General features: G+C 36.6%; 1 protein-coding gene across 2 annotated transcripts in view; it reads left to right on the top strand.

The window, feature by feature from the left end:
* PDSS2 (decaprenyl diphosphate synthase subunit 2) overlaps positions 1 to 24,059 on the top strand; it is a 73,649-nt gene extending 49,590 nt beyond the window's left edge. Inside the window, exons 5-9 of one of the 2 annotated variants that reach the window (XM_072408721.1) lie at positions 7,642 to 7,716; positions 10,791 to 10,964; positions 16,622 to 16,750; positions 20,276 to 20,311; positions 22,915 to 24,059. In XM_072408721.1, coding sequence (XP_072264822.1) covers positions 7,642 to 7,716; positions 10,791 to 10,964; positions 16,622 to 16,750; positions 20,276 to 20,311; positions 22,915 to 23,073 — 573 coding nt within the window. In that variant the 3' untranslated portion in view covers positions 23,074 to 24,059. The remainder of the gene's footprint in view (positions 1 to 7,641; positions 7,717 to 10,790; positions 10,965 to 16,621; positions 16,751 to 20,275; positions 20,312 to 22,914) is intronic. The other variant, XM_072408722.1, reaches the window with a different exon arrangement.
* The last annotated feature ends 2,329 nt before the right edge of the window (positions 24,060 to 26,388 follow it).

The raw sequence follows: 26,388 nt of genomic DNA, 5'->3' as shown, positions 1-26,388 counted from the left end.
CACATGACAGATTAACATAGATAAAAAGACTTCTACTGTGTTTCCTTACTTTGTCTTCAATCCATTTTTGAAATCTTTATAAAATTTAGCATATTACCAACCAGTAGTCAATGGAATTGTATCTCTGATATACAAACTGGGTTTCATGGCTATGCTTTTTACAGGCTTCCTCAGGAGTGAATGTGTTAACTAAGGGATCAGGGAAGAATAACTGAAACACAATAGGTCTTTAGGAAGTTTTATTATCAAATAAAGGGAGCCTGCGATACTGAGAGGTATAGGGTTATTTAGGGCTACATCCTTCAGCTTGATGTCTTCAATTACAAGAATGATAAAGACTGAAACAAAATCTCTTAATTCAATCAGAACTAGGCAGAGTTATAGGAAGGATCAAATGTCCTCAGAAGTGCAAGCATAGGAAATTAAACATTCAAGAAGCGAAAAAGTTTGAGAGCAGCTGAAGGGGTAGCCTCAAGCTATAGTTGTTTGTAATTGGTGCATTAGGTTTACTGTCAGCTGCAGTCCTTAATTATTTTATTTATTTATTTATTTTTTCAAAACACAGGATGTTGTGACCAAAGTATTACTAGTTTTTACACAACAATCTATTCCACAGTTATTTTAACACAAAAAAAAATATTTTACCATTTTAGAAATAGCGCTTTTTATAAAAGTATAATGTTTAGGACTACCAAGTGCATTTTGAAATATTTTTTAGACAAATAAAAAATGTGGCACCTAATCATTATATTTATAGCCTAAAGGTGGAGCACTGGATGCCTTTTTTACATGTTAACCAGGCTGATCTTAACTGCTTGGCCAAGTAAACCTGTTACTTAGAGCTCATTACCTGAAGCTCAAATTACACACAAGGCTGAATGATCAGAGGAGTAAGTCATTTCCTTTGCCCCCGCTCTTACTTTCTGTGGGTTCCTATAGATTTTTTTAGATTTTTAAATCGTAGAGAAAGACAGCAAATTACATGGCTGTACACTGTAGTGTTGCTTTTACTGAACTAGTTTCTTTACACTTATACTAAAATGCACATTGTAATTTGAAAAATGAATAAAGACTCAAAATCTATATATTTTTCTGAAAGCAGCTTGAATGTAGAATAAAAGATGGTAGTCTGAAGTTTTATGATATGTAAAAAAAAATATGTTTTCAGTAAAAATACACTAACAATGTCAGTCCCCTCTGTACAATCTTACAGTGATGATCACAACGGGCAGCAAGTTCTGAGCAGGCACTCTGTCTTTTGGCTCCCTTTGTCAGGGTATGCATGTACGTACCCTCTATAGTCTTCATATGTAGTATTCTACCTGCTAGTCCCAACAGAGCACACTGTCTGCCCTACCCTCAAATTTACAACTGTCCTGGTACTTTTAGCCCTTCAGCAAGTAGCTATGCTTTCTGAATGATCTCTAAAGAACTTGTAGTTACCCCTATGTACTGCAGCTCAAGCACTGAGAATAAAACTGCGAGTAAAAACTGAGAATAAAAATGTGGGAACTGGTAAGTGTAAAATGAACCTGCATCCATTTAAGGACTGTCTTTGGGTACAGTAGTACTAGTACTAGTAGATAGCAGTAGGTTGGGTGAACTTGTACGAGGTTCTTAGCACAAATATACAGCTGTATATTTGAAAATTACATAAAATTCAAGAAACCCTTGCAATCCATAATTGCAAAATCCTCTTCTTTGAAACAAAATACTAAACCAGTTAATGTCAATGTAAATGAGTATCCTCTGTTCCACCTCCTCTAAAACTCTAAAAAAGTTACAGGGATAACAACTTTCTTAGGGCTCATTCACACTATTACACTGTATTAGCACTAGTACAGTTGATTTTTTAAAATTGCATGCCTAAAAACCAGAAAAAGTGCATGTAGTATTTTTGCAGCTTCCTGGAATTAGGAAAGTGCATTGGGGGACCATTGAGAATGAATGCCCCTGCATCACTCTTGACAAAGTGCATTACTGGACATTGCAGTATAGTGTGCAGTAACCCAGTGCAATAGTATGAAATGGCCCGTGGACCTAAACCCAAATATTGAACTTTGCATAAATCATTACAGGTAGCAGCACTAGTTGTTATCAACTTTCTACTTGCCTTAAGTCTAGGGAAAAAGAAAACTCTACATTTTTGAACAAGGTGAACACCTTAAAAACATGGTTTGCTTCATTCAGGGCAGTAAATGTCTAGGTTAAACTAATAGATACAATTTATGTATGACCCTGAATATACTTGAAAAATATAAATATTATTACCTAGTTTTCTATTATATTGAGACCTTGTATGATGTAGGTTTATGCTCACTTTAAAATAGAAAATATATAATTAAACATACAGTAGCACACTATAAATTTGAAAACAATATAAAACAGATGAGCAGACTATACCAGATTGTAGATAATAAGATTAAAGGATTTAAGAGTTGTTCATTTCATTCGTTCTAGCCTTATTATGTGTAAATCTTGATGCTTCCTTTAAATTTTCTACAAGCACATTTAGTAACAATTTAGTACAAATTTAAATAATTTGTATATATCTGGTCCAATTTACTGACGTTTAAATTAAAAATATCTTTGCAAATTGTATGGTGGTAGAGATGGGCTCTATATAGATTTATAGAGATTAGAATTGACAAATGCATGGGTTGGGATAGGCTACTCTTAAGAAAAGTGCACTTTCTGGTGATTTGGGGAGATTGATTTGAGTGATAGAAATAAAGAAGGTTGAAAATCCATGTCCAGAACCTGCTCACCTTATTGTTTTGTTACCAAACATGTAATACTGTTCCCAGGTGACCTCAGCTCCAAAACTCGGTAGAGAAATGTGAGAATTTAGCTTGTAAAGTCTAAATGGGGCCATGTACCATCATAAGATGATTTTGTCATTTGTTTTTATCAGTGAAGTATTAAGTGAAACATTGGACAAGGCATAAGAGTTTTTCTTAACCTTTTTAACATGGGGGCACCCTTGAAATAACTTTTAGGTGTTAAGGAACCCCTGGCAATAATGCCATTTTGCATAATTCACAATATATTAGCTTGATGGTCAGTGGGAAGAATACGACGCTTACAGATAGCCACAAAGGTCATTGGTGTTAGCGGTGACTTAATTTCAGAGGCAGAAATTGAGTTTTTGGTCAAAACAGAGATACCCACAATTAGTTTGAAAAGTTCTAAGTAAATTAGGTAGTAACATCAAGGGGAAGGTGACCCACAATAAAATAATGTTGGGGAAAAGAGCACATTTGTGTTCTGCAGATCTATCATATATCCTTGATTTATGGATTAGCATAGATCGGCAGGGGTTCGGTCAGAGAACAGAGAACATCCCTGCCTAGTCTTTATTCACAGTAAGGACAAGGCAGGGATGATGCATTTATCAAGGCAGAGAGCAACTAACTACTCTTTTCTCTTCCTTAGCTCCAAGATGTTGGGCACTTTTGAGTAGGTAGGAAACATTTAGGGGTAAAATGGGTTTCTTATAAAGGGATTATATCCACTTGCTGCGAAAGCTAATAGTGAAAGATCCTTTAATTTACTAGTACTCATGATGTCAGCTCTAGGAAAGAATAGGATCTATGTAATTGTGGTGGGTAAAAAAAGGGAAAGAAGGAAATAGGAGACATCAAGGGTTTGCAAATGAAACAAGGTTAAAAAAGGAAAAGCAATACAAAAGGTTTGGTCTTCGTTCTCCCTGATGTGATCCTGAACTAATAATAGTTAATTGTGCCAGCCCCAGATTAGGTTTTAATCAAGTGACAATATTAAAAAAAAAAATAGAGAGGGAGCTTTTAAGGCACTCACAAATTATACTCATATTCAAAAACATTGAACAGCAAAATCATTAAGAATATTGGAGGCCAAGAAAGAGCCCCCAGAGAGAGTAATGCTACTAAATTATTATACATTATGCAATTAATTAAATAAAGGAAAACAAAAAAAGTGTCTGGTCCCAACGTATTTCTACCTTTACCTCAGGGGATGTAGAGACAAGTAGCAGCACTTTTACTCCACTTAGAGGTATTTTCAAATTAAGCCACAAAATATATAATTTGAGATATGAAAAGAAATTTTGTAAACTCAACATATAGTATTGTCCAGTTTCTGTTCAATGCTTTCCAGCCTATGTTCCAGGTTTTGGAAAGGCATAGAGCGGCTTAGAGTGCATGTTTCATGGCATGCCCTTGCAATTCAGTTGCTTGTTCTTGCAATCAACGGTAGGGTTAAAGCTTCTAAAATTAATGGAAATTGCTGTTTGTGTTGTCAGCAGTGAAGTACCATGTGTGATCTTCTCATATACCCAAACTAGTATTGTGCTATTGTGCAAAATAACTTGGCCACAGCCTTAACTTCTAACACACTGATTTTCCATTGAAGAGAAGGTAGGCCACAGTTTAAAGCAGCCGAGAGCTTGGCCACATGGTGAAGATCTCACAAGAGTTAGGTAGTCAGTTAAGTATAATCTGGGACCAGACTAGCAAGGGAGCTGGGTAAAGCTACGTACACACTTCCAATTATTATCGTTGGTAAACGAACGACGAACGATCCTGCACGATATCTGCGAATGATCATATAGCACCGATCCTGTACATACAGATAACGACACGATCGTTCGTAGATATTGTACACACAATAGATGCGATCGTTTGAACGATACAGGAAGTTACGTGCACCACAGGAACGTTCGTTCATCACGCATGCTCAGACCATGGACGATCAATGAACGATCGTACACACGAACGATGGTCAATGATCGTCGTCCAATCCCATCCGCCGGTCCGGTCGTTCATTTCCAACGACTTTCCTCGTTCGTCGGCGTCGTTGGTTACTTTTTTTACGAACGATTTTTGCCCAATCGATCGTTCGTCATTCGTTCGTCATTCATTTTGAACGATAAAAATTGGAAGTGTGTACGCAGCTTAAGTGTAGAAATAGGTGTGCCAGTTTATTTGACTTTATATTTTTAGATAAATGTAAGTATTTTGGAGCCTGTGTTAATGGGCTTTTGATGACATAAAAACTTTCCCTATACAAGTCTTTAGGAATGTTGAAGCAGGGCTGCCAGTAAAAGATTGGTGAATTCTTAACCATCTCAGAAGTGTCAAAGGAGTGCCACATATGCCTTTCAAAACCTATCACCATTGGTCCTTTTTAGTTTTGTAGTTTTATTTATACATTTTATGAAATCAAATATTTATTTTCAGTATGTAGTATTATATTCTGTAGATTTAATATTTACACAGTTGTTAGTTTATTTATTTAAGTAACCAAAATACACCTTGTTTTGTTATTTATTTGGCTCAGTTGTATTGTAAATGTTTTTCTTCTAGTTTCTCCGTTCTTCACATCCAACAATTCATTGAATGCCTAGCTTTCTTGGTGATAGGAATGATCTACACTATGTTTTGGGCAGTAAACCATAAAAGATTTGTGCATTATCCCAAAATTTCATGAGATAATGGGAGCTTTTTTTTGAGTGGTTACATTTGCAGCCCTAAACTGAACTAGCAAACATCCTGATCTTTCAATATTTAGAAACCTGACATTTTTTTTTATAATATGCATTGATTTACAAGTAGTTTTATGACACATTTGACCATTATAATGCTTGAAAGAAGCTTATGCTAATATGCATAGGTTAGATATGGATCCACTATGACAGATCAGTACCAAAGAGCCGATAAGCAGTGTGCTATGATTCCATAGAAGAAGACAGCAGAAGGCAGCAAATGATCTTCAGATGGCTGACTTCACCCTACGGCAAGCGCTGCCCCTTTTCTTCATATTATAACAGATGGAGTTGCCTGGAGGAATTTTTATTATTACATTCAGCACTTATTTATATTGCCCTCTCTGTTCCCACATGAACAGAAATCATCTTTTATCAAGCTCTTCTGCTCCCTGGTCAAAAACATGACAGAAAGGGATGCTGAAATCACCACTGACAGTCTGTATCATGCAGTTTTTTGTATTCCTCTCCCCTTCTGACCTCATTAGGGAAAAGGTATAAATGAAAATCACTGTTTTGCAGAAAAAAACTGTTTGCAGATCAAATAGCAAAGGGTCCCATAACTACCTTCCTAAATCTTTCCTATGTATATAGGAATATAATATATATTCCTATTTTATAAATAAAAAAAATATGATAACCTATGTCCCAAATAATGGTGCCTACACTAAAGTACAGAGTTTTTAGTCACAAAATATTCTCACTTTGAATTATACAACAATATTAAGCTCCATCAAGGCATCAGCAGGACATTTACTGTTCGGAGTGTCCCTGCAATGATTTGGCTGCAGCCCATGAAATGCATTGCATTTATTAGGAGTCTTAAGTGCAGAGCTGTGCTATGCTGGCAAATGTCAGACATGTCCATGTCTGGCTAGCTCTGGGTAGCCAAGGGGTGAACTAGAAACATTTTAATACAACTGATCTGTGATTTTTTTGTACAGAATTTATATTGCTATTCACTTAAGGAAAGTGAAAAGATTTTTTTAAAAATATGTTTGTAAATAATGCTTATTTTGATAAGCAAAACCACTCTTACCAGGCCAAGCAATACTAGAGTGTGAAAAATATATATATAATTTTCTTTTCATGAACCAAACTAACCAGAGGTTTATGGAAATCAGGCATTTAGCATGGATCTTTTACCTTCCATAGGTTTTACCACACTGTAAGGCATGATAATGCTAGATTTTTATAGCTAAACTGGCAGATCTTTTATTTTACATACTTATAGATAGCCCTCCCCTGTGCTGAAAGTGATTAGTCCCATTTCCCTACATACAGGGGGGGAAGCTGCTGCAGATATCCTGATCTCACTTATATTTCTGTCTGATGTACTACAAGGATTGTCCAGCCTACCCCTCCCCATCTGCGTTGTCCTGACCCTCTGCTCTTTGCTATTTGCCTTCTTTCTGTCTGTCATTTAGTCTCAGCTTCATGTGTGAGCTTAAGATGGTCTACATGCTTATGCTGTGTGTCCAGGGATGCCTATGTGCTGATACAGTGGCCCTGATTTCCCAAAGCTCTCCAAGGCTTGAGAGGATACACTTTCATCAGTGAAGCTGGGTAATCCAACAAACTTGGAATGGATTTGGTCCAGAACTGAAAACATTTGCTAACAAATATCTAATGAATATTTGGAAATCCATCCCAGGTTTGCTGGATCACCCAACTTCACTGATGAAAGTGCATCTTCCCCAGCCTTGGAGAGCTTTAATAAATCAGGCCCATTATGTTAGAGGCAGTTCTGTGAGCAGAGAAGCTCCCTGTCCTTGTTAAATTTACTACTCTGCTGTCATGGTGTTTATTTTACACAGAGTACTGCTATAAACTTTATTTATTGTGCTGTCATTAGTGGCAGAGAAAAACAGATAATAAAGGTTAATAACAAGATGATAAAGGGCATTCTTCATATATTCCCATAGAGCCACTGGAGGGAGAATGACAATTTTGTTTTTCAACTGGCCTGTCCCACCCAAAACGGAAAAAAGTTTTCCGAGTCACATTTTATATTCAGTTTTCCTCTCTGTTTCAGGTATAACTGTAAATGTTCAGTATATTTTACCAAAAAAAGTGTTTTGGTCTTCCATGTTTTAATTGTGTCACCTCTGTTTCAGGTTGTGGAGCTTATATCTAGTGCCATAGGAGATGTGGTACAAGGAATTTATTATGAAAACTCATATTTGCCAGAGGTGGGCATTTTTTACTTTTTTGAGAACCTTAATTTTTAACTTTAACTTTAGGAAATTAAATGTGCTTCTATTCTTCTTTTTATTGTAATGTTTAGTTTTGCATGTTAGTGCCACAATTCTTAGTAACAAACAATAATGTACTTTTACATGCATACATACATACATTTCCATGTTATTATGTACATTACCTGTAGAGAATGCCACAGTCTGTGCTTCTTCAGTTTATCTTAAAAAGAAGCAGGGATGAGATAAATAGTCATACTGAAAGATGGGATGGGGGCAAATTGGCAGATTTTAAGTGGACCTATGCTATGGCATAGAATTAGGTATTTTTTTGCTGGTTAGAACAGAAGCAATATACAGCATCACTGGAAGGCATAACAACTTTAAACTAGACCTTGACCCTGACTGGCTAAGATTTAGTTTGCTTGTTTTTTGCATCATATACAGTTGCCATGATTTTGTTTTTTAATAATTATTTTCATGTCTCATCATTTTTTACATTTGCCAATATTATCCTCCAGCCACTTCCTGTCTACATGAATGATAAATTCATCCGTGCTCCTCAACCAGGGTTCTGTGGAACACTGAGGTTCCTTGAGTAATGAGCAAACTGTACCTCACAGGTCATAAATTCATCCGTGCTCCTCAACCAGGGTTCTGTGGAACACTGAGGTTCCTTGAGTAATGAGCAAACTGTACCTCACAGGTCATTTTAACTAATATCAATCTTAAGGGAGACATTCTTCCCACTGACCAGCCATGGAACAGGTGATAACATAGGGGCAGCACAATTCAGACAGTGACTGTTGAAGGACTTATGTAAGGATCAATAAGTATTATTTTAATGAACACAACAATTGAAATATAAAAAACATAACATTTTAATAATTGTGTTTCGATTTTCCCTAAATACCTCCAAATTGTGTTTGTGTACAAGAGCTCTTTTTATATTTGGCACTGTACAATATGCCAGAGGTTTTATGTACATATGTATGTTTAATATATTTACAGTATTGTATGTTCCATTACAGTATTGTATTTTTTTGGAATATATGATTCCAAGACTTGTTCATTCTAAATCTAAAGTAAATCTGATCATCTATCTGTGATCAGTTCAGGATACTCTAAAATCCTGTTTGTCTTGCAAATCTCTCCTTGTGGTATTCATTTTAGCAGGTTTTGAAATAGATCCCTGCAGCTCATTAATGCAAATTACAGGAGATATGTGTGGACTGGCGACTGGCTGCATTGTTCCTGGATATGGGGTGTTTAATAATAAACACATTCTATGCGAATTACACTGTGCAAAAAAAAGTCATGTTGAACTGTTGCCCATTGTACAAAATGCAACATATGATATGCTTAGAAAAGAATGAAATTTAAGCTCATCTCATTGGTGTGGGGTATCATCTTTCTAGAAATCAGAACCAGAGACTAAATCAAATTCCTGCAGCAGACTCTAATCTTACTAACTTGAGCTGTTGCCAAGGGGTGCAACATTACCAGGAAAGGAGGGATCACAAAATTTGAGACTGATTTGAAAAGAAACAATATCTTTTATAGCAAGCAAGCATGATATCAAACTTCACCATGCACAGACGGGCTATTAATTCAGGAAAAGTAATGGGGTAAAATAATTACAGGTTCAGAGTTTCAGGGAGGACAGAATGAATTAACTAAACGCTAACTCAATGCTAACACCAAGAGAGCAAGAGAAAGCTGCAAGAGAGAGTGCAAAGAGTAACAATAAAGTGCAAAGTGCTGAATGCTAAGAAAGTTTCTTCCATTCAGAACAGTAATAAATTAACACTGCTGATTTGTTGCTACTGGATATGGCATATGCATATTCCTACTTTATAGGTTTGCCAAGTACAGGCAACTGCTTATAATAAGGGCTAAGTTGTCAGAATTACTTGCCTAATATTGTAACACTGTTAATCAGATTACAGTTACTGAACTAGTCTCTTTTTAGAAAAATATGGCATGTTTATCAACACAAATACCAACCCCAGTGTTTATTATATACATAGCTTTAAGCCATGTAGTTAGCATGTGGACATTTTCAGGAGCGGCGTGTCTTTCTCTCCACAGGAAAAATACAAAGGCTGCAGTGATTCCAATATAGGTTTCCTTTGTGTGGATAGGTTTGTCAGGTTGCATTACATATTTTAGTCAATCAGAGGAGTTTTACTTAAATTAGATTGATGGCTGGAGAGCACTGAAGTCAGTCAACCAGTAGCTGACACGAATGCCCTGCACACAGGTAAAACTTTGGCAACTTTTCTGTAGGTGGGAGCTGGAAGTTAATGAATCTCCGGGCAAGGCATTTTAGAGATCTTAAAAAACTGCCACCGTAGAAGGCAGCTGTCTAAAGGGCTGGCAGCTTCCCCCCTTTGCCCAATTTACATCTCAATTAGTTATCTAAGGCCCTAACATTGTTCTCTAGAATTTCTTTATAAAACCTGCAATTCCATAAGTCATTGTACACTATCCAGCCCCACACTCCTGTTTAAACCTAAGCAATAGAGATCCAAATAGTAAACTAGGGAGCAGATTGGAGAATAATTTTCCTCAACACCAGGCATCTATATCTTTTAGGCCCACTAGAGCTCTCAGTAGAGCCCTGGTTAGCTACAAACCCTTGAAGAGGCTTCTACATTTTTTTAAATGTAAACAATAGATGGTTCTTATATCAGCAGTGTTCAACCTGGAAATGTTTTAAAACTGGGTGGAAAGAAGCTGTGGCGGTGGCCCCTGTATTGTGACCCAACTCTTCAGAGACCATTCAAAAACAGCCGGGTGGTTACGAAAAAGTGACGGGTGGTGAGCCCAGCTAAAATGGGCCTCGGGAGAACTCTGTATGCATTGGATAAACCAATGATTTACAGTTGGTATCAAATAGTGTTTTGATGTATAATGTGAACCTTTCATTGGAATTTATGGATTGTGCAACTAAGTGATGGTTTAGTACTAGAATGGGGCAGAGTAGTAGGTTGACGCCCAAGTAGCAGAATTAGATATACAAATGAATGGACAAGAAATAATAATGTATAATTTTTTTTGCATTTCAGAAGAGCAGTTTTACTGATGACATTGGAATGGAAAACTGGATGAAGCACATTTTTCTCTCCCATGGTGCACTGCTGTCTAAGAGCTGTCAGGCTGCAATGGAGCTAGCCAGGCATGAACCAGAGATCCAATCCATGGCTTTCCAGTATGGAAAACATATGTCCCTGAGTTATAAGGTATGTATTTGCTGTCACTTTTTGTTTTAGCAAGGCTCTAAACTTACACTCACTGGGCACTTCAATAGGTACACATTGATGGTACCTAGTTGGTCCCATTTTTGCCTTCAGAACTGCCATAATTTTGGTCCATATTGACATGGTAGCATCACAAAGTTGTACAAATTTGTTAGCTGCTTATACATAATTCAAATCTCCCATTCCACCACATCCTAAATGTGCTGTGTTGGATTTATATCTGGTGACTGTGGAGACCATTTGAGTACAGTGAACTCATTATCATGTTCACGATTTGAGCTGTGTGACATGGTGCGTTATCCTGCTTGAGGTGAGTACACAGGACATGGTCAACAAAAATACAAAGATCGTTGTGTCATTTAAGTGTGCCAAAAAATTACCCTGCACATCAATACACCAATACGGGCCTGAACCACCAATACAAGACAGGATACATGCTTTCATCTTGTTGATGCCAAATTCTGACCCAGACATCAATAATATTATTAATAATAATAAACAGTATTTGTATAGCACCAACATATTACACAGCGCTGTATATTAAATAGGGGTTACAAATGATAGACAGACACAGACAGCCACATTGGTGGAGGAGAGGACCCTGCCCCAAAGAGGGCCAGGGATGGGGAAGCAGCATACAAAAAGAGGGGGGATTTGGATTGGTGGCTTAGCTCTTAGGGGGTCATTTGCCACTTTAGTAAGGGCTGTTACAGTGAAAAAGTAAGCTCGAAAGCCTGGAGTGGGTCAATGAGATAGTTGGTATTCAGGTATTCGGTGAGTCTTTTATAGACAAGGCTCAATATTAGGAGTGGCAAAATCTACAGTTTGGTACATCATGAGAAAGAAACAAAGGTGAACTCAGCAATGCCAAAAGACCTGGACGTCCACAGAAAACAACAGTGGTGGATGATCGCAGAATCATTTTCATGGTGAAGAGAAACCCCTTCACAACAGCCAACCAAGTGAACAACACTCTCCAGAAAGTAAGTGTATCGATATCCAAGTCTACCATAAAGAGAAGACTGCATGAAAGTAAATACCGAGGGTGCACTGCAAGGTGCAAGCCACTCATAAGCCTCAAAAATAGAAAGGAAAAACATTCTTTGGACAGATGAAACCAAGATCAACCTTTACCAGAATGATAGCAAGAAAAAGTATGGAGAAGGAGTGGAACAGTTCATGATCCAAAGCATAGCACATCATCTGTAAAACATGGCGGAGGCAGTGTGATGGCTTGGGCGTGCATGGCTGCCAGTGGCACTGGGACACTAGTGTTTATCCATGATGTGACACAGGACAGAAGCAGCCAAATGAATTCTGAGGTGTTCAGAGACATACTGTCTGCTCAAATCCAGCTAAATGCAGTCACATTGATTGGGAGGCGTTTCAGAATACAGAGGGACAATGACCCAAAACATACAGCCAAAGCAACTCAGGAGTTTATTAAAGCAAAGAAGTGGAATATTCTTGAATGGCCAAGTCAGTGACCTGGTCTGAACCCAATTGAGCATGCATTTCCCTTGTTGAAGACTAAACTTCCGACAGAAAGGCCCACAAACAAACAGCAACTGAAAGCCGCTGCAGTAAAGGCCTGGCAGAGCATTAAACGGAGGAAACCAAGCATCTGGCGATGTCCATGAGTTCAAGACTACAGGCTGTCATTGCCAGCAAAGGGTTTTCAACCAAATATTAGAAATGAACATTTTATTTTCAGCTTTTAAATTTGTCCAATTACTTTTGAGCCCCTGAAATGTAGTGATTGTGTTAAAAAAGGCTTTAGTTCCTCACATTTTTATGAAATCTTTTTGTTCAACCCACTGAATTAAAGCTGAAAGTCTGCAGTTCAACTGCATCTGAGTTGTTTCATTTAAAATTAATTATGGTAATGTACAGAACCAAATTTAGAAAAAAGTTGTCTCTGTCCATATATTTATGGAACCAACTGTATGTATATAACTTCTAGTGCTTGACAGTTTAAAATATGAAGGTAATCCTCTTTGACTTCCACCTTCTCAGACCTGTCAGCATGTTATATGTCAGTGATCTGTGTGGTTGTTCCCATCTATGGCTTGGATTCTTCATTCACTTTGTGGGATGAGGACACCTCTAAATGACACTCCCTTTATATGCACAGGTAGTTAATAGGCAGGCAGCGAAATTGAAAGTTCATGTAAGGTAAACTATAAGGAAAGGAACTAAGTTATTGGTTTGCTTTGGCACTGTGCACAGTTTTGGCGAACTATATAAGGAAACTTACTGTTAAATGAAGATGTATGAGGAATTTTTTTTAACTTGAGTGGAAGCAATCTTGTTTCTGGTGGATGAATGGACATACAGGAACTAGTTTTTTTGATGGTGTATGGTTTAAAATGGGAATGCAGCATCCTTTAATGATCATTTCTTGTTATTACTCCTAAATATTGTAAAGTACTAACAAAATCTACTTTCAGTTTTTACTCAGGTGACTGAATAAACTAAAACGTTCTTTTGTGCTAGTTTTTAAAGTGTAAAAGTGTTGCCCATAGCAACCTGTCAAAATCACTGCCTAACTGATTCAGTATAGCTTTGTGGAATAACTTGGAGGCTGACTTGTTTCTGTTGATTTCTTCAGTTTTCATGAATTATTTTCTGCAATAAGCCTATTTTTGTGTATACATTAGGCCCTGGGAGTGTGATACGCAGTAGTAATGTCAGGATGATCCCTAAAAAGGATTTCTTGAACAGTGACACCATTTTTTTCCTTTTAGCTTTAGCTGTAAGGGTGACATTCTTCCCACTGGCCAGCAATGTCAGAGATATTCTTCCCACTGACTACCATGTTAATATACTAGAAGCTGTGGATATAGTAATTATAGCTGTAAATAAATCCCTGAAATCCTAACATTTTTTTCAAGGGTTCCACCATGATAATATAGTTGAGGCTGGTCTAGAGAACTACAGTAAAAATATATGTATAAATATATTTTACACACATACTAGGGGAATCCTGGTGTTTCGCTTACAAACATCCCAAAACTGGTAAATAATAATCCAGTACTGGGGAACTCTTAAATATGTGTCCACTTGTCTGATTTATTAAAGCTCTTCAAGACTTGTAGACTATCATAGAGTAATCCAACAAACCTGGAATGGATTTCTTAACAATCATTTGCTATTAGTTGGTAAATGTTTTCAATCGTGGACCAGATCTATTCCAGGTTTGCTGAATCACCCAGGTTCCCCCATGATAGTCTATCATATTTAGTCTTGGAGAGCTTTAATAAATCGGGCCAATTGTATTGCCTAATAATCAGATTAAGAAGTTCACTTACTATACATTGCTCTTAGAGTGCCACTAGAACTTTCCACTGTGTCAAATGTCTACATACCGATGGCTATTTAGTAAAATGTTTTATAATGGGTGAATGTAAAGGCTCCTGTGTGACAGTCTAAATACCAAATCCAGTTACTATGTGATGCACAAACATCATAAACTAAACAAAAATGTTTCTTTACTTTCTGTGACTGAGGCAAGTCTTGTTTCATTTGTGCCTCACATTTGTTCTCTACCAGACTTTAGTAAGAGGGGCAGCGCTGTCACTGGGCAGGACTGGATGATGCCAGGTGCTGACTGACCATCTACATCCTTGTAAATCAGCAGTAAGATTGCTGATAACCACCAACATTCAACATTTTTTCATCTCCTTGTAGTACAAGCAGGCACCACCTACATAAGTGTGGCAACTCTGCTCTGAATTCAGAAGCATTGCAGCATTCTTAAAACAACATCACAGAAAACTGCCGTAGGTGTACTTCACTGACAGGATCAACAGCTATTTGTGAAATTTTGAAGGAGGATTTAGGTGCTACAACACATTATTCTTATTAATTGGATGCCAATAAACTGTAGGTTTCATTGGGTTTCTGACAGTTTAGAAGCATCTGCTGTGAAAAAAAAAAGCATTCTGTACCTGTGCTGTACAGCTTTTGTATATTCTTTATTTCTTCCAAAGGTGCTCTACCAATAATCAATACAACAAACCAGGTAAAGTACAACAAGGGTAAGGCAATAAATAAAAATAACTACAAGAACAGGGGAAGCCCAAGGCGATGCAAAATAAAATCCTGGAGGTATATTCAACAAGGCATATAGGAGCTCATTGTATCAGGGCCCATATTAAATAATAACTTTGCAGTGTGACATAAAGTAAACTCACAACAACATGTTGCAGTTTTTTCATGTTGTGTTCCTTATCCTCTAAGACCGATAAATGCTTAGACCAAAGTGACACCTTTGTGGTGCGTTACCGTACAAGCTAATGTCTGTTGAGGAAGCGTATTCATTTTGAATGTTACCAACATACTACAACTAACATTTTAATGCACGTGTACTTTTATCTCCTAGTGTGTCACAACACAGTTGTATGCTAAAATGCAGGTCCATTGTAATGTGTTTGAAAAAGTGTCATTGTGCAGGGGGGATTATTGTACAGAAAATATACCATGATTGTTTACATAACTGCCCAGATTCATCCTTGTATTCTCCTGTTTTGGAAATTGGATTCTATCTGCTGGAGACAAGTCATTTATGTGTGTGTTATGTATGCATTTAGCAAGTATTTTTGTACTACTGACAAGTTCTCTTTAAGGACACATTTATTTTGCCTTCTGTCATTCTTAGTGAATAAACCCCTCATTTTTGTCCATGTACAAGTTGTTTAAAGTAATAGGAAAGAACAGACTTTGCATACATAATTTAGGAGTATTTTCAAGTACATGGCACTCTAGTGCTGTATTCCCTGAAGTTTTAAGTTTTTGCCCAGGAGCATCCTGGTCTCAGGGTGACAGCTAAGAGTTTTTCCTGTTACACTGCAAACTATTGCACCCTCATGGGATTGTACACAAAGTTGACAAATATAAAATGAGGCCTGATGTCACTATATAGCAAAATAATGAACATACTGCAATCCCAACACTTTCTTTCTTTCTTCCTAGTAGAAGTGCTGTCTCCTGTCACATGTTTTATTTAATGATGGCTCGCTTTGTTGTATATTCCCACAAAGCATGGAGTCTTTCTTATGCAAAAATATAAAGAGTGCTTGAAAAGCATAACTATTTCCATTATTCTACATACCTATTCATTAAATCACAAATAGTTGTGTTAATTAAACTTTCTTTTGAAATTATGAATTTTTTTATTGCAAACAAAAATATGGCAAAGGTGAAAAAGTACAGAACAAATACTTTTAAGTTACAGAAGAGAATTTTGGAAACCAAAATTATTAACCTACTGAGGGCTGGATTCCAAATAATGCTTAGTATTGCTCCTCCTATTCCTTTAATGTTATTATTGCCGTTATTGCCGAGCAACATAGTTATTATAAGACATTAGAATATAATTAAAAAAAAGTATAAATCTACTTTATTTAAACTCTGAGATAGGGAACATAGCCTTCTTTAGTAATTCTACTTTATTTAAACTCTGAGATAGGGAACATAGCCTTCTTTAGTTCTTTAGTAATACATGTTAAAACTATAATATATATATATATATATATATATATATATATATATATATATATATATATATATATACAGATAATAACAGTGTAAATGCTGTGACTGGTTACACTAACACATACTTGCCCATTGATTTCCAGCTTAATTCTGACATCCAGCCATTCATAAATGGAAAACACATTGGAGCTTCCTTCAGCCTCAATTCTGCCCCTGTTGTTCTTCACCAGGAATCTATAGGAAGAGAAGTCTGGATGGAACAGGTTAAAGCGGTAAGCATTGGAGTCGATTGCCATTATTGACTTCTTCTGTCATTGGAAAAGCAAAATAAAGAAGGAAACATATCCGTCCTCTAATTTTTCTGATGCTTATAGTTTTGCCAAACCCACATTTGGAAACAAAAAGTGAAGTTTTTTTGGGCAAATAGACGTATATTGAGTGTATTATATTCAACATCGTATAAAACACATTAATTTAGATACTATACAAGTGAACACAAGTAGTAGGGCAGTCCCAAAAGTATTTAACTGGGAATTGAGACCTTTTTGATAGACATAGATATCCCTGAGTACATATAGTTAGGATGATGGTAACGTCTCGTATCCCAAAGCATTTTGCCCATTGGCTTCCTCAGGTGAGAATCGGTATGTACTGTACATAAAAGTAATACATATATGTCATAATCTGGAGTAAATGACATGAAATAGACATATGTAACAATATATCTCTCCAAGAACAATAAAAGGTCTCCAAGGAGGATAGGATACATTTTCATCAGTAAGTTGGTTGATCCAGCAAACCTGTAATGGATTTTGTAAAAGTAATTTGCTAGTTTTTAGCAAATGTTTTGAATCCTGGACCAGCTTCATTCCAGGTTTGCTGGATTTCCCAGCTTCACTGATGAAAGTGTATCCTCCCCAGCCTTGGAGAACTTTAAAAAATCAGGCCCATTGTGTCTGGGCAAAATTAAATAAAAAAAAGCAAATCTATTGCAATTATTCAATACAAGTACATTGTCCTGTGTTTTTTTGTTTCTTTAAAACTTCTATAGGTTCAGAAAAATACTTGTTGATTCTGCCAGAAATTGACCAGAAAACTTTTGCCCTCCCCTAATAGTCTTAATAGACTACAGGTATTATGGAGAGACTGGGAGGTGTTCTGTATTCCAGGAAGGAAGAATTAAGCACACAGCACAGCTTTCTGCAGATGCAGCAGTATTAGCTTCAACAGGAATCTGAGCATTATCAGCAGAATGAGAGGTTTTTTATTTGCAAACTTTTTAAAGAGGCAGAACATGCCTTTGAGTACTCAAGTAACACTTGAGTAATTCTGCACAGGAGTTAAACTATGGATTCTACAGGCGGTGTGCCTAAATTTAGGTCAAGAGACCACTTAGTTCTTGTTCATCAACTAGTCCTTTGCACTGACCACAGTCTAGAGGATATAAAATGTATACACTCCCTAATATTAGTTGTTACACATCATTGCTCACAGCAGCCCTATATGTCTGTACTATTATTATGTAGTTATAATCTACAAGTTTTATAGAAAAGGCAGTAGTGAAGTGCTCAGAGGGATATTAATATTTTTATGCCAGAAAAGCATATAGTATAGCAGCCAATTGCAAATTTTGAAACACAAAGGAGATAAAGTAAATGTAACTATCTATTTGCTTTGAGCATAGCCCTGTAAGTGAACAATCCTGCTTCATGATGATTTGAAATGTTTCTTTGAAAGCCCACAGATTTTTTACAATTTGATACCTATGAGAAAAAAGGATTGTCTGTTATTTTTTTGAAAATCTTCCTTGATTTCCTGGTTGGGGATCAGATTATGATAATATAAATATGATTTCAGGGAGTCCATTGATAAATAATAAAGTAGCTTTACATTTTTTAAAGTAATTTTGACATAATTATTGCAGTGACTATCAAAGCTCTATTCACGTTATTTTTAATAAACTTTACATTTTTTTTCAAAATGAATACACAGCTGCTGAAAAAAAATCAGTGAAAAGGAGGTTATACTGTAAATGGGTCAGATTGTGGAGTTTGCAGAGGGTTTCAGTAATTTAGCAGAAAATGTTTGTAAATTTGACTTTTTCTTTGCCAGTGATTTGTGTTGTTTGACATCAATTTTCTGCAGGATCTAGTTACTTTTTTTCTGTTTGTTCATTATAATTTTGTTGCACAATGTACTAGATCTGATATCTGTCACAACTTTTAGATTTGAGAGTCGTATGAAATAATTTTGTTTGCAATTTAAATAATACCTAACTGGATGGTAATTCTTTTGCTAACACACTGTGTAAAACATAACCTGGTTTTCATCCTGTTTTTCTGCTGATCACTGCCATTGATCCTCCTCGGCTTCTTTCATCCATTTTCTAAGCTGCTCCGGACTGGTCTTCTTGCAATAGCAAACATGTTGGCATGGCTGCTTGTAATCTCATTCAGGGCTGTGAAAAGGTGATAACGCAGGACCACAATTAGAAGATAGGTATCACTTGTAACAGGAAGTGCCTAAACACTATTTTGGCAGGATTGTAAAGCTTTATTTGATTGACAACTGCTTTTTAAAAACCTTAAAACTGCTTTTAGAGAATTTACAATAGGTTCTATCTGCAAGCTCTGAGCTTTCCTACAAATGTAATCTGAGCGGTTAGTCAGTCAAGAATTTATTTATATAATTATGTCAGTCGTAGAGCACAGAGGAATAATGGCAGCATGGTTGGAAGTAACAGGTTTGGAGAGGCTAAGCTATAGTGATATAGTCTGCTAAACATTGAAGTGGCACCCTGACAATACATGGACTACAAGGAAGCCATCGTATATCACACTCAGGCAACAATAAAAAGTTACAATATGTGGGAAGCAAATGGGCAATCATGACAATACACAGGCAGCAAACCATTAATTGTGACATTAAGCTGGCAATAAATGGACAACCCTAAAATATGTGGGCAACATGTAGTTGTGATAATAGGCAAGCAAAAAAAAAGGGCAATCATAAAAATATGCAGCTGTGATAATATATTGCGAAAATGCCCACTTACACATCAATAGGTCAGCACCCCTTAAAAATCACTGTAATGCCAACAGAGCTAGAGACACAATCATTTCCAGTCTGACACCAATAGAAGTGTTCACATGGACACAGTGGGCCCAATTTTTTAAAGCTCCCAAAGACTGAATAAGATAGACTATCATGAGATAAGCTGGGTGATCTAGTTAACCAGTCGGGTTGAAAGAGCTTGTTGGGAAGCGCCCATTATTTGCAGCCACACCACACTAATATTGTCTGGAAAGGCAGGAGCATGGCAATGCAGAACTTAGGCTCTAATTCTGCAACAAAATGGGGAGTCAACGACCTGGGCGACACCTCTTATGTGGCAGTACCTGGTACAGATTTCCCCCATTCCATATGTGACTGTCTGGTCCACCATCCCCTTTTATTCCTTTCATTTTTAATCATGAAGGCTCAGCATCACACATAGGCATTACATAGGATAGTCCTCAGGCAAATGCAGTCTACCTTGACCATTCCTAAAGACCTCACAACTAAGACATTTGCACAACTATTCCCATGGACCAGCACACTTTTAGTCCCAAAGCCAGTGCTGTAAAGATCACATTGTAGAAGCCGTCCAAGCTAAACTCAAAATGGCTCACATGCATTGTTCTTACAGTTTTCTTCATGAGAGTTTAATTTATCTGAAGTTGTTTTTTTTTTTGCATTATAATACAATGGGTTAAAATTGTCTTCAATGATTTTATGTTTTCTTTCTCTCACACCAGGCTCAACTGAAAGGCAATTTGATTGACCTGGCTAAGGTAAGGATAGCTGCAGAGATTGGATAAAGCTAAAGGAAAATGATGTATCGAGACTTCAGGGAGAATGGCCCGTCAGATGCTATTATGCAAATCTGATGTGGGTCATATGTATAAATATATTTTATTATACAGGATGGAGTAAGGGATACATTTTAGGATGAACTTAGGATCAAAAAGGATTAATAACATCAACCTTAGTCTATTTTAGTGGGTTAACATTGAAGTTTTAGTTTGTTTTTTTTTCAGTTTGGAAATTGTGCATAAGCTCTGTTTAAACAGACAGTGCAGAGCTGTAATAATCACCTTGTACCTCATAGGTTTTGTTTTGTATTATACACAATTTCAAGTAGCTCATCTCTGATTTGATTGCAGTTTATTATTGGCTTCTTGAAAATTGTTAATAGCGTGTAAGCGGTAGCTTGGCAGAAGTATAAATTTCTTTTCTACAAGCTCTGTAGTGACAAAATAACAACCAAGAAAGACAACATAATCACTTCATGCGCAGTAAGTGCCAATATGCAAAACAAGTTTGTGATGATCCAAACATATTTTGGATTTTACCACTGGCTTTTTGGAACTTAAAGCTTACCTTAACTCAGAAATTTCACTTTACATAAAAGGGTAGACAACCCTTTTATGTAGGGGAAAAATTCTGTTGTTTGGGTTTTTTTAAGTGCAACACCCTTTGAGAATGAATGGGAGCGCAAAGCCTCCCAGGATACCCATGTCACGCATCCCAGGAGGCTCTTGGGTGCACCTGAGCCTTTTTGCACAAAGAGAAAAGTTTGCCAATCTCATGCATGCACAGTGAGATTGTGAAATTTTTTTTCCATCCTATGTCACCCGATCTTGTGCCTGGGTTGGGTGACATAGAATGAAGAATCAGGAAGAAGAGGAGAAAATGGCGGTGCCGGCTCTGGGACAGATTCCGGGAGGACGTGGGACCCAATGCAAGAAAAGCCCCGGATGGATCAGACTGCCCTGCGGGTTTGAGGGTAAGTGTATTCTATTTTTTTAAGGCAATTTTCAGTTTAGTTCCTTTTTAAATCCCTCTGTTTTATTTTTTTTTCCTTTGTATTTTTTGCCATTAGGGAGATTTACCTTTACTTCCTGTCCAAGAGTCCCAACAGAAGTTGTAAGAAAATCTCTTCAAAGAAAAAACACTAAAATCACTAAAACATTTGTCCCAGTTAGAAGAAATTTCTTTATCTTTAGTCCTGGATTTCACAACTTTTTACTACAGTGGATAAGCAGCAGGGCCAGCAAATAAAAATCTGATCGAGGTTCTAACCCAATTTTACTTAACCTGGATTCCTCCAGAGGTTGCCTGGGGTTCCTTGAGCAATGAGTAATTTGTGCCTCTCAGGTTTTAACTCACACCAAGGATTTTTTTGGCTATCTATCTATAAGGGTTTTTCCCCCGCTGTTCAGACATTATTCCCACTGACAGTCACACTATCGTTCTGTGGCCTGTGGATATTGTAACTATAGGAGAGGTTTCCTGAAGACATGAAAGTTATTGCAAGAGTTTCCCCATGTTAAAATGGAAAGGCTGCTTTAAGCCTTTTCTCTTTACAATATTTTTATTGAATTTAGTAAAGTTACAGCAGCTACAAGATATGGAGACAAATGATACAATGACATAATAAATTGTTGTAACATAAAATGATACAAATGAATTTGTAATGTTAACAGGACATATATAACTTGTTATATAATAATCAAATACATAAAGTGTATTTGAAATAATATTAGGAAACAGGTAATCTAAAAAAAAAAAGGACCCCTGACCCTGCTGTCAGAGAGTGCTTTGAGCTACGAAAGAAAAATAAATGTCTAAAGTGTTGTAAAGCTGAAAGTACTATCAGCATTTAAAGGGTTAAATCCTAGATATCTTTATTTTTTGAGCTATGAAATGAATAAATGATAAAAGCTAAATGTCATCAGGATCTACTAGCTATGGAAGGGTTAAAGCAAGCGTTTGTTGTGGATTTATCACCGGGCTGAAAAGCTCAGTTGGGTTCTGAGAACACAAAAGCTTTGCCTATGGATCCAATTTACAGCACTTGTAATCACAGCTCCTCATGGGGTATTTTCACTGGGTAACAGAAATGGCATAAGGAAATCACGTTTGATAAACTGCGTTGAACACAAGAAATCATTGTTATGAAAGGAGAAACTGTTTATGTAACAAAATATTACATGAGCGCTTTTGGGATGTTGTCTAGTATTTGGATTGGGAAATAAAATCATAAACGATAAAGCCTACAGGGAGCAATAGCGATCATTTGTTGATCAGTTTTGTAGTTTAGAGTTTAGAGTTATTAATCACAATTCCGTTTGTGCATATTAAACCCTTTTTACAGATCTGTCAAAAGAAAAGAATCCAGGAAAGGTGGTGATTTTAGCTTTTGTGCTACCAAAACTGAGCAGACCACAATTCAGCCCAAGATGATCTCTTTAGTCAGTCTTGCATTTTAGTCGAGGTGGCATTTTACTTTACAATAGGGGTAAAATTCTTATTCATCTCATCATAATAAAAACTATTATATGCCATATGACAACATGACTGGCTTTTCAGATGTTTCTGTGTTTTCTTACAGTTGCAGGAGGAAATTAAGGCTGGCAAAGGTGTGACTTCAGCTATTGACCTGTGCCGTTACCATGGAAACAAAGCTCTGGAGACCCTGCACTGCTACCCTCCCTCAAAGGCCAGATCCGCCTTAGAGAACATCGTACACGCTGTCACCAGATTTTCATGACACTCTACTTGTCTGGATGTTGCTGCTTATTTTATTTTATTTTAATTAGCCCGAATACTGTGGACTGTAAACTTTATGGCCATCATGGGATCCTAACTGCATTCTTCTTTTGATTCGCTACACTGTGCAATGGGTACCGAAACTATTTTTCCTTGTTTGATAGTTAAAGATAAAAATAGAATAGGAGAGAAAAAAAGGTCAAATCGTTTTCTCTTGTCATGCCAGAAGCACACTTGAGGCTAAACAAGCAGAAATAATTAATGAGGTTTGCTGCTGTGACCTCAGCAAATGGCCAGGAAATAAGTCCTTATTGATTGGACATAGCCAGGGATGGCGCCAGTGTGGTGGCCTGTGGTTTTCCTGCTCCTGTGAGGACAGAAGGGGTGGGATTCTGCAGGTGTCAATAGGAAATCTCTTCTGGAAGTTTAGCATATCTGTGCAGTGTGCACCCACATCAAGGACAATCCTCATTACCATGAAATGAGAAACTGCTTCATTTTAGATGTGCACATAGACCTTTACAGAACACTGTTCATTAAAGCGCTGTGTTGTTTTTATTCTATTCTGATGGAGAAATCAAGTGTCCTATATTCACAGCTTTTCACAGTTTGCATTTCATATTTGCGGGACAACACACTAAGTCATTTTATAAAGATTGGTATTTTCTCTGTAAAAAAATTACCCAGCAATGACTGTGAACATGGATTGTTTACCTGATAAATGTCTGAATATAAAACATATACAAACAGTAATTAATAAAATATGAGCCATTGAATTTAGATATTAAAACCTTTTACATATATATATTTTATAAATCAAAATTATGAAAATAATAATGAAAAAAAGATGAATATGTGAAGATAGTTGAAGAAACGTGAGAAGTTATGAGTTCACTTCTCATACAACAAAGAAGAAAATCTAACGAAACTTTAACATTCACTGACTAAATATATTCATGTAACATGTATTATAATTTTTTACTTTAAGATGTTTCAATCATTATTTTAATTCCCTTACAGAGGTAATTCAATTCAGCCTTCAAATATCTGTTTAGAGTTCAATTTCCTAAATATATAATAATCAATTTATGTACTCCAATCAGAGTCATAATCCATAGCCAATAGTAGATTTTTTTACCTTTGTAAATCTGAATTTTGTTGTTTCCTTTTTATATTTTTAAACTTTAAAGTAATTCTCCTGGGTGGTCTTAAGGAAAAGAATATTTTGTATATTGGATATGATCCCAGGTATAAAAATCATTGCACAGTCAGTACATGGGAAAAGGAAAACAAACTATGTTTTACTAAGTAAAAATATATATTTAGCGGTGTGTTCAGCTGGAGTTGGGTTTGTTTGTAATGAATGTAGGAGAACGGGTGAATTTCCTTGGTATCCAAAATGTTTTCTTTTCTAACCTTAGTTTGTCAGATTAAACACCTCTGAAAACGCCATTGACAGAATATAAGGTAATCACATCATGGAATTCGAGCCTGTCTCTGTTTTGTTCATCGGAGATGATTTTTGTGGTTTGCATGCATGCAACGTGAGAACATCGTTGACAAGAAGGCTGAGTTTACACAAATGATCTAGATTGAGACTCAGCTACCTTTCTTCCTTCTGTGGTGTAATTACAGCCCAATCCGGAGACAGCTAGCACAGCAAACAGATTTCATTACATCGCTCACTCAGACACTTGAAGTAAAGTTATTTCAGTTAAGTTTTCTCTTCCTCTCACCTAGACGAAAGACATGCCACAAAGTTATCAGCGATTCGCTTGTTGCATTTAACTGGATAGGAAATGGCTTATTTTCTTATTTGTATCCAGAACTACTGAACAACTATAGCTCTGTTTAAGTCTGTTTAATACATGATTTGTTTTCTCATTTTAAGCCATTATACAATAATTGTGGCATTAAAGCAGAAATAACACCTACACAATATACCACATAAGCATCTTTAACACAAAACCACTGGCCAATAGACATTGATGTTGTTCTCTGGGGCCTTATTACACAGATGGTTTTTGTTTCCCAGACAAAACAATAGTATTACCATTACAACAATTCCACTTAAAGGGGGAAGAATCGGCAGAAAGGAAGTAGTTACATAACATTACTTCAAAGATCTATTGCACAAGTGGGACCAGAGCCAGGGCCACCGGAATCTGTCTTTTTAGATTTCAGCTGGATGCTGAAATATTACCGGGAATTTTGGGTGAAGGGTGATCTGTCATTATGTGGTGGTAATACAAGTTATTGCTGGCATCATATGACCTGATTACCATTAGATTACTTCTGGGAACATAAGCCCTATTTTTAAAATGTAGTTATGGTGCATTTTTTTTTATTTAAAAGATTTTTGATGATGTGTACTGCTGATTTTTTATATTCAACTGTATGAGTTGAATGTAACCTTCTTACTCTGCCTCTAAGAAGGACCAAATATCTGGGCCCACCATATACTTGTAGATTCCACCATAAGTCCCCTGACAAACCCTCACATAACTATTAGGGGAACAGATGTGAGGAGGAGATCCTGTCCCTAAACATTTGCTCAAGGTCCGAAAGCTAGGTTTCATTCGCAGGTCATGGATCAATTAATAGGATATTGACCCAAAAGACACAACTAAAACCAACAAAGCATGCCATGAACAAACCAGTCCTGACAAACATCTATGAAAAGAAATATGCAGTGTGAAGAAGGGAGACTTATAAACCTGACACAGCTTACATATGAAGATTAGACTAAACTACCTGTCAGATGCAGAAGTCTTGCTGACATAAGGTCCATTAAAATTTAATCTGTTTTCAGTGAAATATTTTGTTGAAATCAAAAGTAAAGTCTGATATGTGTTATATATCGCATAAAAAACAATGGGTGGAAATTACATTTGTCAGTTTTCAAGTTATGTGGCGACAATTCTGGATTGAGGAGTATCAACAAATTTGTCCATGGGTGTTTTTTTCAAGCCCAACTAAACCTTAAATTGAAAGGTAAACACTAATACTAATCAGGTTGATATATGAATATAGTGTATGGAAACAAAGTGTTGGACAAAATAAATGTTTCTTGCGCACAGTTGCTGGGACAATTGATCCAGCAAACCTGGAATGGATCTGGTCCAGGATTCAAAACATTTGCTGGCAAATAGCAAATTATTTTTAAAAATCCATTCCATGTTTTCTGGATCACCCAGTTCACTTCTGAAAGGGTATTCTCTTCAGCCTTGGAGAGCTTTCGTAAATCAGGGCATAATACTAGAACACCCTCTGTAGAGAAGCATGGCCAACACTCCCTAACATACAAAAATCTGTG

The sequence above is a fragment of the Pyxicephalus adspersus genome, chromosome 4 (genome assembly GCF_032062135.1).
Source record: "Pyxicephalus adspersus chromosome 4, UCB_Pads_2.0, whole genome shotgun sequence".
Lineage (NCBI taxonomy): Eukaryota > Metazoa > Chordata > Amphibia > Anura > Pyxicephalidae > Pyxicephalus > Pyxicephalus adspersus.
Note: the sequence above shows the minus strand (reverse complement) of the source record. Positions and strands in the feature narration are given on the sequence as shown.